The 16,059-nt window shown below is 44.7% G+C and overlaps 1 protein-coding gene across 1 annotated transcript in view; it reads left to right on the forward strand.

Moving 5' to 3' along the window:
• Positions 1–554: 554 nt before the first annotated feature.
• MYOF (myoferlin) overlaps positions 555–16,059 on the forward strand; it is a 144,265-nt gene continuing 128,760 nt past the window's right edge. Inside the window, exon 1 of the mRNA XM_006755111.2 lies at positions 555–841. Within this exon, the coding sequence (XP_006755174.1) occupies positions 754–841 (88 nt within the window). The 5' untranslated portion in view covers positions 555–753. The remainder of the gene's footprint in view (positions 842–16,059) is intronic.

A 16,059-nucleotide genomic window follows, 5' to 3' on the forward strand; every position in this document is an offset into this window, starting at 1 on the left:
TTTTCTCATTTTTATTGAAGACTGTTAGCAGCATTTGATGGACCATGAACACGTAGGTACCCCGCTCTTACCACTTAAGGATTTTTAAAGAAATACTATGGTGAATCCTTTTGGAAAGCCAAGGATCAGCCAATTTTGTAAACCCGTTATTACTGCCTCCAGATTGGGCTGGCTTGAACTAAACTCGGTTATTCCTCTGCTATACAGCAGGGGGCACCCTTTAACGGATTTTAAACATTTTTTCCCTATAAGTTGCTGAATGGGTGTGTTCCACAGTATGAGAGAAGAAACAGCAAAAGTAAAAAAAAATTTTTTTTAAATGATTAAGTAACGTTTTAAAGCTTCATGAAGCTCAGAAAAGAATAGAAGCAGTGGCAGAAAACCAATTGATGTGGTTTCACGAATTGTGACTTAGAGGTCTCCTAACCTGCCCAGATTATTAGCTCTAAATCCATTTCAGTTTCAATTGTTACACATAACTATTTTTAGCCGGGGTTTGGTCCTTCTCACTTCCACATTTCCCGAATTTATAAGTGGTGCCTGGGGCACAGAGGAGGACCTGGGACTTGGATATCAGTTTACAGGAGCCTTCAGTAAACAGTCCCTCGGAGATCCACCCATCGCCTTCGCCTTCCCCTTCCCTCCCTCTGAGGTCCTCCCCAGCCTCTCTCGCTGGGCGGTGCTGCCCGGAGCGCCAGCGTCCGTGGCTGCAAATCTCGTTTGCGGAAACTTGCTTTCACCCCATTCAGAGCCATGCTTCGCGTGATTGTGGAATCTGCCGTCAATATCCCTAAAACGAAATTTGGGAAACCGGATCCTATTGTTTCTGTTATTTTTAAGGGTAAGACAAAGTTTTCTTCCTTTTCTCAAGTCCTGTTTCGGAATGTTCGTGTTCTGGCTGCTATAATCTGATGACCCAATGTTAGCCAGCTGGGTTTCAAATTTCTCAGCTGTGAAAGAAACGCAAGTTCTTTCCAACTCTGCGTTTAGGCGACTGATAAAACCAAATCTCTGGCTTTAGCTGGAGTTGGTTTACCTGGGCAGGTCAGGGGAGGGGACCGATTCCCGTGGAAGGCATTTAATTTCCCCCAGGGCTTTTCGGTTCATTGAGTGACCTCTTAATAAGGTACTTTCTGTAAGCCCTTGGAGGGAAAAAATGTATTTGTTAATCCCCAAATTTCAGATATCAAAAAAGGTCTGTGTTGGTTCAAAGTAAGAGTACTATGCACTTTTTTAATAGTCCGTGCCAGTGAGAAATGGGTAAAGGAGGAAAAAGTGCAGTTTAATTGTCCGGGGTACCATGACTCTGTAAAACAGCCCCTCGCAGCTTGTCACTGGCCAAGGAGGTGGGGGGAAGCTGTTATTTTGGATTAGTTTGTTTTCCCGTTATTTTGTGCCTCTTTGTAATTGTTCATCTCTCCAAAGTTGGGATGTTTTTTGTATGTTCTGTAGCTCTTAGGTTGCACACAGGGGAAAGAGCCATGGCCAACCACGCCTGCAGGTTGGGGATCTATTTGTAGTTTGGTCTCTTTGAATGACCTTGGGCAAGTGACCCACTTTATCTGGATGTCAGTTTTCTTTCTGCAAAATGGGTATGAAGATTTTAGACTAGATCATCTTTAAAAGGCCCATTGTAATTCCAAAAGGTCATTATTCTATGACATGTAATTGCAGTGGAAGGGGACAGGAGTGGCTGGTGTGACGGCACTCTCCCAGGCATTGTGAAATGATTCCGGTTTTGGCTGGATTGATGTGTCTACTAGTGAATCTGAGTTTAAAAGCTTTTTGTCACTTTGTCCACGATCTTTGGTAAGGGCAGGAGGGTGAGAGTGAGAGGGGAGGGCACAGAGAGGGAGTCTTGATGGGCCCAGTTTTCCTGACCACGCCTCAGCACCTTTCTCTCTTCCTCCAGGAACCTGACTGCTTCTCTCTTCCAGTTTCTGGTTAATCTATGCCTTTCTCTTTTCTTTTGTATATTTTATCTCCTCATTTCTCTTCTCAAACTTCTTCCTGTGAGTATAAGCAAGAAATGAAAGAAATGAAACTCAAAGTTGCCAAATGGTTGTTTTGTTGAAAGAAATTTGGGGGCCTTGGCCAGCTTAGTTGGTTAGAGTGTCGTCCTGATACACCAACGTATTTATGAATGCATAAATAAGTGGAACAACAAATCAATGTTGCGTTCTCTCTCTCTCTCTCTCTCTCTCTCTCTCTCAAATTAATAATAATAAAAAAAATCTCTTCCTCTAAAATCCTATATAATAAAACCCTAATTTGCAAATCGACCGAATGGTGCAAAGACCAGTTGCTATGACGCACACTGACCACCAGGGGACAGATGCTCAACGCAGGAGCTGTCCCCTGGTGGTCAGTGCGCTCCCATAGGGGGAGCACCACTCAGCCAGAAGCCAGGCTCACAGCTGGTGAGTGCAGTGGCAGTGGTGGGAGCCTATCCGGCCTCCGCTGCAGGCAGGCGGTAAGGAGAAAGGAGTCCTGAACTGTGAGAGGGTGCAGGCTGGGCTGAGGGACCCCCCCTTCCCTCAGTGCATAAATTTTGTGCATTGAGCCTCTAGTCAATAATAATAAAAAATTTGAGAGCAAAAGTTGAATTCTTAAAGGACAATGTGTCTTGAGAATCTGGTTAGTAAATATCATGTAGTCATGTTATATCAGAGTTTATTGACTTGTATTAAGATAAAAATTTTTCCCTTGAAGCTATTACATAATAGAGACATAACCTGAAAAGTTTGTATCATTTGCCACTGATATGTAAAGACATGTAAACACATATTGGGTTCAACCTGGTGATGTCATTATTTGAGGCACATTGTATAGATTATAAAAGAATTAGAGTTTAACACTATACTAAAATTTGACTTGTTATTTTGTCAACAATTTGAAATGACTAAAAACATGTCTAAGGCTATAAACATTCAATTGAAAGTGGAAAACTTCATTTAAATTGGGCAAATATAATCTATCCAAACAATTACATTTACTACATTAACTCTAGTTTCTTTTCCAGTCTCCTTTGGTTGTACAAACCCAGTGGTAAAGTCATTCATTCATTCATTCATTCATTCATTCATCTGACAAGCAACCTGAGAGAAAAAACAACTGTGAACTCAGAGTGGGAACATGGACTATGGCGGCTGTAAACTAAATATCTGAGGACCCAGTTTTATCCAGTTGGGTCTCAAATTTCTCAGCTGTGGGATGATGGGACTGATCTCCTTGAGGTTCCTTCTGGCTTTAGATTCTATCATTTTACAGTGCCATGTATTGAATACCTGCTCTCAGAAGCTATGCTGGTATATATGCTGACATGCTAGAGCAGATATAGTAATGAATATGACATTTTTCTTGCTTTCCATTTATTCCAGTGGTTTAAAACCCTGCTGATGGCTGACCCTTTCCACATGTGCCTCCCAATTTTGAGCACTGTGTAAAATCAGCTAACAGTAAGTTCTGAAAGAACTGAGTGTACTTACCCCCTGGTCCATCAGAGGGGCCAGGGGCAAAAGCAGATGTGTTTCATGGTGTGTTGTGGGGTAGAATGGGAAGAGTAAGATGTAAAAAGTCCGAATAGAAGATCAAGGCGGCACCAAAGAAAGCCCTTGTGTTAACTGAAAAGTGGAAAAATTTTCTCTGTTGAATACATAAAACAGCAAGATCAAGGCCAGAAGCAGTTCTTCTCACACCTAAGATGGCAGGAAGAATGGCCATAGTGGGCTGCTTGTGGTGATGCCATCCGTGTAGACACTGGGTTGGGAATATGCTGCACAGACAGCCAACTGGTTTAGAGTTGACCTCAGTCTTTTGGGTTCAAACCCCTCTGAGGCTGACTACCGAACTTCTCAGGACCTCGTGTGAACCAGGAGCATTTGGGGGCTACTGGAGTCCCTGTTGTGTGGATGGCATTGATATTTAGCAGCGCAGGAGTAGATTCTGAAAAGCACAAAGCTTATTTGATTTTTCACATTCTTGGGGTGCCCTGGGTTCCCTAATGGCCTGTGAGCCAGAGGTGCCCATTCTCCCTTGAGTCCCATGCAGACAGCCAGACTGTGAAGCTGAGCCTAGAGGAGATTAGATGGGACAGACCTCTGAGGCCTCTCTCAGCTATAAGACTTCATGATTCCCCCCAACATGACAGGTTTTTTATTTTTAAATTGCAAATAATATAATATTCAAAAATTTTAAATGAAAAATAATGTATGTATGTATAAACACAACTGGAGTTTCTGGGTTGGTAGACATATGGGGGAGAGGTGTGCCCAGAAAGGGCATGGAGGCTCCACACTCCTTCCCACATATCTTGCCCTGTCCTTTTATAATAAGTCGGTGATTTAATACACATGGCCAGGGTGACATCATGGCCAGGGTGACCTCGTGGCAGTGGGGTAACAAGTCTGCCATTAGATTAGAAGAAACCTCAAGGAGAGGAGCCTGGAACTCTGAAGGGGAGCTTCTCCCTCACACCTCTCCTGGTCATAGTACACGGAAGTGTTTCCTGCAGCATCACACCCAGTGGGAGGAGAAGGATGGAGCTTTGGTTCCTTGGCCTCAGGTCACAGGACACTAACACTGTTAAGCAGCTGTGAGAAGTAGATAGCCCTCTAAACCATCTAAAAGTTCTTCTGGGCTTTAGGTTCTTAAAACACAAGCAGCAATCATAAACTGCAAGGGCTTTTTAAAAGCATATGCTGGTATACTGGCTATATATGTCTATAATAATAAAAGCAAAATATGCTAATTAGACCGGGCAACCCTCCAGATGACCTCCCGGACGACCACCACGCTATGATACCCACTGGTGTCAGGCCAGCCAAGGCAGATGCGATGCAATTGGTCAGGGGCCCGGCCATCGCCCCATGATCACCCTGCAGAGGGAGGCCCAGGCCACCAAACGGTGGGCTGTGGCAGGTGGACCGGGCCTCCCTCTATGAGGGAAGCCTGGGTCCCAGGTGCCAGAGGTATATGCATATATATAATGCATATGTACAAACATATATATCACAATAACTAATATGTAGTTGTCAGTTTAAATTAAAATTGTACAAACAAAAAACTACCAGTCCAGAAGGGATTATACAACTAAAAAGTGAAAATTCTCATCACGCCCCTCCTATTCTTTTTCTCTCCTGATGCTTACCACCTAAAGGTAAACACTCCGAACAGTTTGAATTATTCCTGACTTTTTGGTATAGACGTGTAAGTTGTTTCAACCACTTCCTGTTACAACAGTGTTGCAACAGATTACATCCTTATAGTACTTACTGTGGTGAATCTTTCTGAAGTCAGATTACCTGGTGTGTGTGTGTGTTTCTTATCTTTTCTTTTAAAGATGGGTTTGCTGAACATTGCCACTAAGTTCCATTTTCCTTTTGCTCATCTCTTGCTTCCGTGTCAAATCTCTTGAAAAGATTGATGGAGAGGAAATTTTCTCAATCAATTGTGCTTTTACAATGTGGCAGCATTGCATTCATATGAAATATCGGACTCCTAGGGAGCATTTTCTTGCAACTACAGCGACTTTCTCATTCCATCCTTATGATATTGTCCATTCGATCAATAGAATTGTCTCTCACTTCTGGTCTTATGTCCATCTTTGCCTTGTGGACTGGCTACTGCTATTGTTCAGATGATCATCAAGTAATTGTCATGTTAGCCCCGCCGGTGTGGATCAGTGGTTGAGCATTGACCTATGAACCAGGAGGTCATGGTTTGATTCCCAGTCAGGGCACATGCTTGGGTTGCAGGCTCGATCCCCAATAGGGGATGTGCAGGAGGCAGCCAATCAATGATTCTCATCATTGATGTTTCTATCTCTCTCTCCTTTCCTCTCTGAAATCAATAAAAATAAATAAGTTTTCATGTTATTACTTATTTTTCCAGATGCCTCATTTCATTTGGACCTGTTTTTGGAGTGAAACCCTAGATATTTCTGGGACCCCTCCCCCTCTCTAATGAGCTTATCAACTTTGTAGTCTGGAGTAAACCACTTGACCTCTTTGAAAATCTTATTTTTCTTCTTGTGAAAAATGGGATTATGATGGCTTGTCTGTGTGGGGGTCCAGAACGAGTCACCCCAAGATGTACCTCTGTGGTATGCAGATTACTTTGAGCTAAAGGCAACTTTAGCCACAGGCCCAAGAGAAACTTCTGTCTCTCCATTCCTGCCTCAATTGCCTAGAAGAATTTGAATTAGGGGCCTTGCCCTTAGTAAGTATTATCAGAGATAACTTCTTTTGACCTACCTGTATGGCAGAGCAAACTTCTTTTTACTAAAGGGCGACTCTTATCGTCCTGCCATGACCCTTTAAAGTCCCCTAGGTGCGTTAGCTCATCCCTAGCTCAGGGTGTCTTACACACCCCAGTTCCCCTTTCTGTCTCTGAACTTCTCCTGCCTCTGAGGTCTCTGATTCTCTCGTGTATGAAGGGCTCTTAGACATACATATGTGTTAAATATGATTATTTTCTCCTGCTAATCTATCTCATGTCTATTTGATTAGACCAGCCGGAAGAGCCTTGGGGGTCGAGGACATTTTGTTCGTCCCCGACATCTGAAAGGGAGTAGATCTGTAGAGATTCCCCTAGGCTGTGATTTATGCAATAGAGGGTTTTCTGACTATTCTTAGTAAAATCTACTTTGTTATTTGAAAATATACAGTTGAATTTTTTAAAATAACCTTTTAAATAAGCAGAAAATCACCATTTAAGGATGGTGAAGTGTGAGGGGAGAAAGATCCAGTGGGTCTCATTCACCGTCATCTATGAAGGCACCTGGTGAGTGGCCCACAGGGCACCTTCATTTACCCAGGGTGCCCCATAGGACTAGTCAAAGAGATTCCCAGTGGCCCAAACAGACAATCATGTCGTGTTGATTCTAGGACCACTGTATTGTACAGGCATCTCGTTTTATTGTTCTTTGCTGTATTGCTTTACAGGTTTTGCATTTTTACAAATTAAATGCAAGATCTTCCACCAGCAAAAAGATATGACTTGCTCTCTTATGATACCCTCTTTATTGTGGTGGTCTGGGACCAAACCCAAGATATGTGTGTATTTGCAAAACACTTCAGAAGGCAAAAATGTTTAATCTACTGAGTCATCCATTCCCTTCACTTCCGGGAGAACAGAGTTTAGACACTCACCACCTAAGGAAAGTGGCCCCACCCTGTTGAAGCATGGGAACTCTCAAAGGCACATTTCTCAAAGCACATTTTACAGGCTCCATCATTTGTAAAGCCACCGCTGCCTTACAAAAATCAATCGGTGTGGCTTGTTTTTCTTCCTCCTCCACAGCATCTCCTGTGCATGCCCTCAAGGCGAGTCCAGGGTGCTGGCACTTGTGAGCTTGGGTTTACTGGTGAGTTACTCCAGCCCCATGGGATTTGGCCCTGCCAAGAGGCACGGGATTTTTATATCCTCTGCAACACCTAGCACAGGTTGAATATACATTTAATTTAAATTTAGTTTAGTTTATTTTTGTTGTCAAGGTAACATTTGTTTGTAACATTACATAACTTTCAAGTGTACAACATTATAATTTGAGATCTGTATGTACTACAATATGTGCAGCATTAATGACTCAGTAAATTAAAGACTTTTGCCTTTTGAAGTGCTTTGTAAATACATGCATATCAACTCATTACCATACAATTGTGGAATATACATTTTAAATGGTGTCCAGGTCACGGGCCTCAGAGAAGCCTGAATGTGTCAGGTAGGGAGCCATTCACTGTCTTTCCCTCAGGGATTGAGTGGCCTCATGCCTCTGCCCCTCCCTGCTCTGGCATCCACTTCCTGTCTGCACCTGGGCTGCCTTCGTGGTACCTCTCCTGCTCCCCTGTAATTGGCATGGGACTTGCATGGGGCTTTGGGTTTCCATGGAGGTGACTTGGTCTTGATTATACATCAGCTACCACCTCAATGTCTCTAATCGAGGAATTGATTGTGTATATTGTTTAATTTTAGTTCATTTAAATGTGCATAACCATATGTGCTTGTTAATGACCGTATTGGGCAGCACAGAGAGCGGGGAAAAACAGCTACAGTGGTTAAGCGTCCAGGACTTCCTCCCCCTCACAGTTGCCCAGCATCTCTATACCTCAGTTGTCTCATCTGCAAAATGGAGAGATCAATAGTCCAGAATAAGCATGAGTAAAAAGTAAGTGTGTAGAAAGTGCTTTAAATGTTCAGAGCAACTTGGGTCTCCCGGAGATTCTGGGTAGGTGGACAGCCTGAGTGACAGCCACTTGCTGTATACCAGCACCATAATTTATTAAATTCTTACACTGTCTTACACCTGTGTGTATGATCTTATTTAACCCTCACATCATTGTTAGGAATAGGTATTATTATCATCTTTATTTTACCCATGGGGAAACTGAGGCAGAGACAGGTCAGGATTCAACTCGGGACCATCTGATTCCAGAGTCTCTGTGTATGCCCCGAGGTCATGATGGATGAAGAGATGCAACCTGGGCCTAAAACAACAAAGTCAAATTATGAATGCTTCTCCCCCACCCCCCACCCCCAATGTGTTGAGTTGTTTGGTGTGTTGGGTCATTTGGACCCAGTTTGAAACTGGAAGAATGTGTCCCAAGCACAAAAGGATTAAAAAAAGGAGAAAAGAAAGAAAACCCAGCCCTCCCGGGGTAAGTTTCCACAGGGCGAGGAAAGTCTTTATGACATGCTGTGACTCAGAAGCTGGGAGCTGACATAGCTTAGCAGTGAATTAGTTCCTCTGAATTCCATGTCAGAACCATTGTATTGGCAGTGACCAAAGCTCTAACTTATTACTGTACATGTAAAGGATTAAAAATTTAATATTTTTGGCAGGGTGAATTTTTACTTCATCTCACCTCAGTTCTATGGTTTATAACTGTCGTCAGTTTTTACATCCCAGTAGTACAAACTATAAGTTAAATATATTTTCCCTTCTCTCTCTTTCATTATTAAAAAAAAAATAAAAAATTTTCCTTTTGCTTTCTTGTCTTCACTGCCTGGGCAGTCCCTGTCTCTCTCTTCCCGCTCTCTTGCTGCTGTTTCTTCCTATTGCTTCTCTCAAACATCAATTCACTCAACAAGTATTGATCAAGAGCGCACTCTGCCAGACTGTGTGCTTAGCTCTGCGAATCAGGTGAGGAACAAGATTGACCTGGTTCCTGCCTGCATGCAGCTTACAGTCTAGTGCAAGTCCTAGTTCTGGGTGAACTCCTGGAGGCATTACCATTATTTGCAGGTCACATTGAAGATGAGAGCTTTCTAGCTGTGAAACACTGCTCTTGGAGCTTCACATACATGTATTCATTTAATTCTCACCAGAAAATGAAAATGTTCATTTTATGACGGAAGAGACCAAGTGTTGGGGAGAGTGGGTTGCCCCATTCAAGGTCCCACACCAGGTTCCAGGTGGAGCTGGGACCCACACACCCAGCTGAGCCGGTGACATCCCTGTGTCCCTAGGCACATGCCCAATCAGACATCAAACCCAAAAACTGGGTATGAGCTCTTACCAGGAACCGAACCCACAACCCTTTGATGCATGGGACTATGTTCCAACCAACTGAGCCACACCAGCCAGGGCTATCCTGATTTTTTGAGATGAGGAGATGAGTCTCAGACAGGGCAAGAGAGTCCAAAGCTGGGCAGCCAGGAAGAGGCAAGGAAGGACTAGCATCCCAGTCCCGAGACTCTTGGTCCTGCACACTTTTTCCCTGCTGCGTGCACAGCTGGCTTTCTTAGTGCTTGACATCTCCCTTCATTCAGTCTATGCTCCACCCCCACCCCACTAGCAGCAGCAATCCACAAACTCCCATCCCTGCACTGCCTCAAACCTGCAGCAACTCACCAGCCTAGCTCGCCAAGGAGCCCAGAGGTCAAAGCCACGCATAGCACGGGAAGGAGGGCTGAGGACAGTGTGTGAAAATTGCTGCCAATGGCAAAAATCCCATTCAGAGAGATTATTAATTATGGGATGTGGGAGCTGAGGCTTGAGCCTAATTTAGCTAAAAGTTTGTTGCCCGGGAGGGATAGGATCAAATGAGCAAGATTTTCACTCAGTGCTTTGTGCTTATTTTCAAAGTTCTTTTCTGTATTTTCTTTTTTAGAAAAAATACATATGTGTATATTTTTTGAATATTAATTTTTTTAAAAATATATTTTATTGATTTTTTACAGAGAGAAAGGGAGAGAGAGAGAGAGTAGAAACATCGATGATGAGAGAAACATCGATCAGCCACCTCCTGCACATCTCCTACTGAGGGGCTCCAGGGCGTGCCTGGCCCGTCTTGCCCAGTCCCAGTCTTGTTGCTCTCTCGATGAGAGAGAAACATCCACCAGCTGCCTCCTGCACCCCCCCCCCACTGGGGATGTGCCTGGAACCAACGCCTGTCCCCTTGATTGGAATCGAACTCGGGACCCTTCAGTCCACAGGCCAATGCTCTGTCCACTGAGCCAAACCAGCCAGGCTATTTTATTTTCTCTTATACCATCTCTTGGAGACAGGGAGGGCAGAGGACCTGGATCCTCTTCACGTTGTCTGATGGAGGCAGTTTATCATTCCAGCCAACACATAGGAGTGTCCCCCATGTCCTAGGCACTTTCATGCTTTCCCATTTGATGGTAGATCCAATGGTACGCTTTCTATCCCCTCTTACAGGACACTCAGGCTGCCCCTTGGAAACTCTAGGAACTCTCCATCTCCTCAAGCTGGGTTTGAAGGGAATTTGCCGAATAGCGGCCTTCACCCATCGTCTAGCAAATATTGCCTCAGAAACATAGGCAGAGGCCGGAGAGCCTAAGAGGCTTAGGGACCAGAACAGCTGCATTCAAATTCTGGCTTTGTTTCTTACTAGCAGGTGGCCCTGGACAAGCGACTTAATTTTACTCAAAAGAAGGATGATAATAGTAACAAGTAACATATGCAAAGCCCCTGGAAGAGTGCCTGGCATATTAGGAACCCTATATTTGGCAGCCATTATTCCTGGGCATTAGGTGCCAATATTTACTAATGAAGAAATCTAGATACAGGGAGTTGGAGTAAATGGCCCAAAGTCACTCAGCTGTAATGGTGACAATGTGGCAGGTCGCCTGGCACCCTCAGCTCAGGGAGTTGGTAAAGAGCACAGGTTTGGAAATGAAACTGACTTGGGGCTGCAGCTCAGCTCTGCTACTTACCTGCGGGGTCTTTGGCAAGACAATTCCCATCACAGAACCCCCTTTTCCTCATCAGTCAATGGGGATTTCTAATACCTCCCTTGTGAGGATTAGATGTGAATGTGTTTAGCGTGTCACACACAGAATAAATACTCACATGGAAAATAAACGAACAAACCAAAAGGGCACAAGGCTCCGTTCTTGATCGAGGCAGACAGTCTAGGTGCCTGGCCTACCTGGGCTTCCCCCACCTGCAGCTGGGCAGCTGGCAGAGCTGGAGCATGACCACTCCCTGGGGCCAGCCATTAGGAAGAAGATTCTGTATGAGTCATTCAGATCCACTCAGCTTGTCCACCATTCCCTCGGATTTGGTTTTGATCCAAGAGTTGTGTGCCTGAAGGGGCATCTCCAGAGGCCAGTGGGGCACTGGATGCGGAAAGCGGGGCAGAGACCCCGTCCACCTTTCTGCCTGGGCGTTCCTGTTGATCAGTGGTATCAGTGACTGCTTCAGAAATGTGCAAACACAGCCTTGCTTTGTATCACAGCTGCCTTTTGGCCAAAATGCCTTTCCCCTAGAACCCGTTTGGCAACCTCTCCTGGAGCCGCAGGGCAGCCAGGTTTGGGAAATAAAAAGTCAGAGATACTGCTTTAGCCAGCTCGATCTGGGCGGCCACATGTCTTGAGCTCCCCCCGGGTTCCTCTAAGTCAGTGGTTCTCAACCTTCCTAATGCCGCGACCCTTTAATACAGTTCCTCATGTGGTGGTGACCCCCAACCATAAAGTTATTTTCGTTGCTACTTCATAACTGTAATTTTGCTACTGTTATGAATCATAATGTAAATATCTGATATGCAGGATGTATTTTCATTGTTACAAATGGAACATAATTAAAGCATAGTGATGAATCACAAAAACAATATGTAATTATCTATGTGTTTTCCGATGGTCTTAGGCAACCCCTGTGACAGGGTTGTTCGGCCCCTAAGGGGGTCTCAACCCACAGATTGAGAACCGCTGCTCTAAGCCCTGAGGACAGAGGACTCTCCTGCTGGCCCTTCCCAGAGCCTCCCTGGCTCTTTGTGGGAATTCTCCCAGATGCTGGTGGCTGCCAGGGAGCAGTAGACACTGCCCACATACCAGCTGCCCCAGGGGGCCTCAGAGCTCTGGAATGGAGCCAGGTGAGAGAACTGTTCCACCAGGGCTGTGCCCAGTGTCACTGAGCACTTCCTCTGGGCCCTGCCCTCCAGGAAGGGCGCCACAGCTTGGACAACCGCCTGGGTCCACAAGGGCTGCTGCCCAGCTGCTATAGTAAGAAGTCCTAGCTCTTGTTGAGCTTTCTGGGCCCTGTGCTGAGCACTTGATAGTCATCCTCCAGCAACTCTAGTAATAACACTTTTATGAGCTTAAGAAATCCAATTCATTCAAATCATGGAGGGATTCCTATGCAGTGAGCACCCTGGGGAGAATCACACTATTAATAAAATACGGCTTCAGCCTTCCTCATGTGGTGGTGACCCCCAATACTAATGACCCCTAATACTAGTCATTATCTAGTATTAGTCTCCAACTTTGGAGACTGCTCTGTGTCTCTTTGCCAGAGTTTGGATCCCAGCTCTACCACTTCCTAGCCACGTGACCTTTGGTAAATTGCTTAACCTCTCTGTGCCTTGGTTTCCTCCTTTGTAACTGGGGATGGTCATAACAGAATTCACCTCTTAAGGTTGTTGTAAAGATTAAATGAGACAGTCCATGGAAGATACTGGGAACAGTGACTAGTTCATAGGACTTCATAACTGTTAACCATGCGCGAGTGGGCTTCAGGGGTGGGGGTGGGGGCGGGGTCTGTGAAATTCTCGGCCAAATAGTGGGTGACTTTGTGTGTATGTGTGAATATTTTTCAAAAGGAAGGGTCCGTGACCTGGGGACGCAGAGAAGATGAAGAAGTACTTCCGAATGGGAGGTCAAGTTTAGCTGCATGGCTGATCTGCTTACTTTGCCTACCAAAGAGATGAGTTACTTAGGGAAGCTTTGTAAATGGCACCTCTACGTCTCCTGGGGCCAGTTAGTAAGACATAGCAATCTAACCAATCGGGACTCAGGGGGACTTCATAAGACTCATGTACCTGGAAGAAAGCTTAGGGATTATTTATTCTAAATTCACACGAGGGACTCTGAGGTCAGTGGTTGAACCTTATGTCTCCCACCAGAGATAGTAGCTCAAAGAAATGGAGAGTTAACGGATGTGAAAGTCCAATCAGAAATGCTGGGCCAACACCTGCCCTTTTCCCTGCAGAATTGTTAAGGCTCTGTGCGATGGTGTGTCTTTGGAAATATTGAAAATGTGTTACCATTAATTATAGCTGTTACTTCCATGAGCTCCTAGCTCTCCAGAAAGTAGGGTATGTGTGTATGTGTGTGTGTGTGTGTGTGTGTGTGTGTGAGAGAGAGAGAGAGAGAGAGAGAGAGAGAGAGAGAGAGAGAGAGACTAGCATATATAGAGAGAGGTTTAATTTAAGGAATTAACTCATGTGATTGTAGGGGGCTGGCAAGTCTGAAATTTGTGGGGCAGGCTGGTAGGCTGGAAACTGGCAGGATTTCTGTCAGAGGCAGGATTACAGTCTTGAGGCAGAATTCCTTCTCCAGGAAACCTCAGTTTTTGCTCTTTAAGGCCTTCAACTACTAGTATTTGGACAAAGCCCACCCATATTATGGAGAGTAATCTGCTTTACTTAAAAACAATCCTATATAATAAAAGCATAGTATGCAAATTGTCCCCTCCGGCAGCCACTAGGGACCTTACCAGTACTGGGCCTCTAGTTGATTATAAATGTTAATCACATCTATAAAATGCCGTCATCGCAACATCTAGACCAGTGTTTGTCCAAACAACTGGCATCACAGCTTAGCCAAGTTGACACACAAAATTAATCACACTGGTCCGCTCAGCAATCCAGCCTTAGGAGTCACAGTGTCTCTTGAGCCTTTTCAGTAAGAGTCCAGCACACTGTCTGGTAGGTGAATAGCAAAGGAAATGGTTCCGTGCAAGAGGGAGCATGCTGGCTTGGCAAAGAGTGTTTTTTTCAGTTTTCAGGGAAATGTTACTCAGAAGTTGGCATGCAGGTTAATTACTGCAACGGTGACCTTCACAAAACTGAGAGAAGCAGGCGTAGCTAATCAGAAAACAGGAAATGCCCCAAAGAATGCCTTGAGTTCTGGTCTAGGGTGTATTCTGCAATTGAATCTGTTGTTATGTTCTGGGCTGAAAGTATTTAATTCCTTTCCATAGGAAGACATAGTCATCTTAATAAAATCAGAGTGGGAACAGGGGGAAGTTATGAGAATGGAGAAGGGAAATTTTCCATAATTTAATCTGATGTTTAGTGCCTAAAATTTCAACCTTTTTTTTTTTTTAAAGACGTGGAATTGAATAAGTGAATACTAGTAATATAAACATGTGACTCTGTGGCTTCTGGTAATGAAGGAATTTATCTATTTTTTAAAAAAAGAATTTATCTCCCCCCTCCCCCACATGTCTATATGTAAGAATAGGCTTGTAACAAAATGCAATGTACACATATTTTGATAGAAATCAGTCTCCTCCTTAGAAGGGATTCTCCAGAAGGGAGAACTGGTTTGCTTTCCAGGAGGAGAGGAGCTAATGCTAGCGACTTAACCTTCCCTTCTTAGTTAGGGAGATAAGAGGTCAGTGTTTAAATGCATGGGGTCTAGAGCCAGACTAGTCCTGAGATCATATCATTTTGTCTTTTAAAGGAAGGATTCAACTGAGTAAAGTTGAAGGTATAATTGGCTCCATTAAGTGATTCAGGATAGAGGGCAGTGCCCTTAGCATGAACATTGTGTGCAAGTGCAGGAGCACAGGAAGTTCCACCTGAATAGCCCCATCTGATCTGCGGTCAACCTACATCAGCTGGGACTCAACCGGTCCCCTTTGTTCTCCACACACAACCGAATCACGTCTTTAGGAACATATATTGGAAGAGTTGTTGGGCAACTTGATTTTTGTTGTTGTTGGATTATGAACTTTTTGACGTTACAAAGTCCAGTTTCTAACACCCTCCTCCCCAAGTGGCTTGTATCAGCCAAATGAAGCTTAGCCCGGCATTCACGCCTTTATGGTGTGACCATAACCTTCCCACACAGCTTGGTTGCCTTTACCACCTTCCACATCCCTTGGTTCCAGCCAATTGGGCTGTGCAGTGTCCCTAGACATGACCTGTTCTCTTTGCCTCCGTGGCTGACCCACCCCATCTCCCCCACCTGGATTTACCTTTTCTCCCAGCTCCACATCCGGTCCATCCTTGTCCTGTGATCCCCAGCTCAGCCTCTGCTTCCTCCTCGAGGCCTTACCTGGTGCCCACAGCCCAAAGTCGCCTCCCCTTCTCCTGAATTTGTATTTTCATCTGTACCTCTCTGATGCCAACTGAAGCCATCTGTCTATATCAGTCACCTGGCCACATCTACCTCCCCACTGGACCACCTGAGAGCAGGAATCATGTCTTAGGTACCTTTGTACCCCCCACAGTGTCCAGCTCAGTGCCTGACAAGTGATATTTCAAAGATATTTGTTGGATGGAAGAATGACAATGTATATTAAGGTTTGTGGAAGAACTCACTTACTGACCATTCCCATAGGCTGAGCTATGAGGTCCTTTTGCCTGACCTGGCTCTCATTATTCCCATCACTGACCCTCTTTATATATATAACATTTCCCTCTAATATATATATATAGATATATATTTTAGAGGCCCGGTGCACGAAACTTGTGCATGGGTAAGGTCCCTAGGCCTGGCCTGCAATCAGGGCCAATCGGGGCCTTCTGGTTGCCCGGGGCCTTCCTTCTGGCAGCCAGCTAGGGCCTCCCTTCCCCAACTGCCGGT

This window comes from Myotis davidii, unplaced genomic scaffold (genome assembly GCF_000327345.1).
Source record: "Myotis davidii unplaced genomic scaffold, ASM32734v1 scaffold271, whole genome shotgun sequence".
Lineage (NCBI taxonomy): Eukaryota > Metazoa > Chordata > Mammalia > Chiroptera > Vespertilionidae > Myotis > Myotis davidii.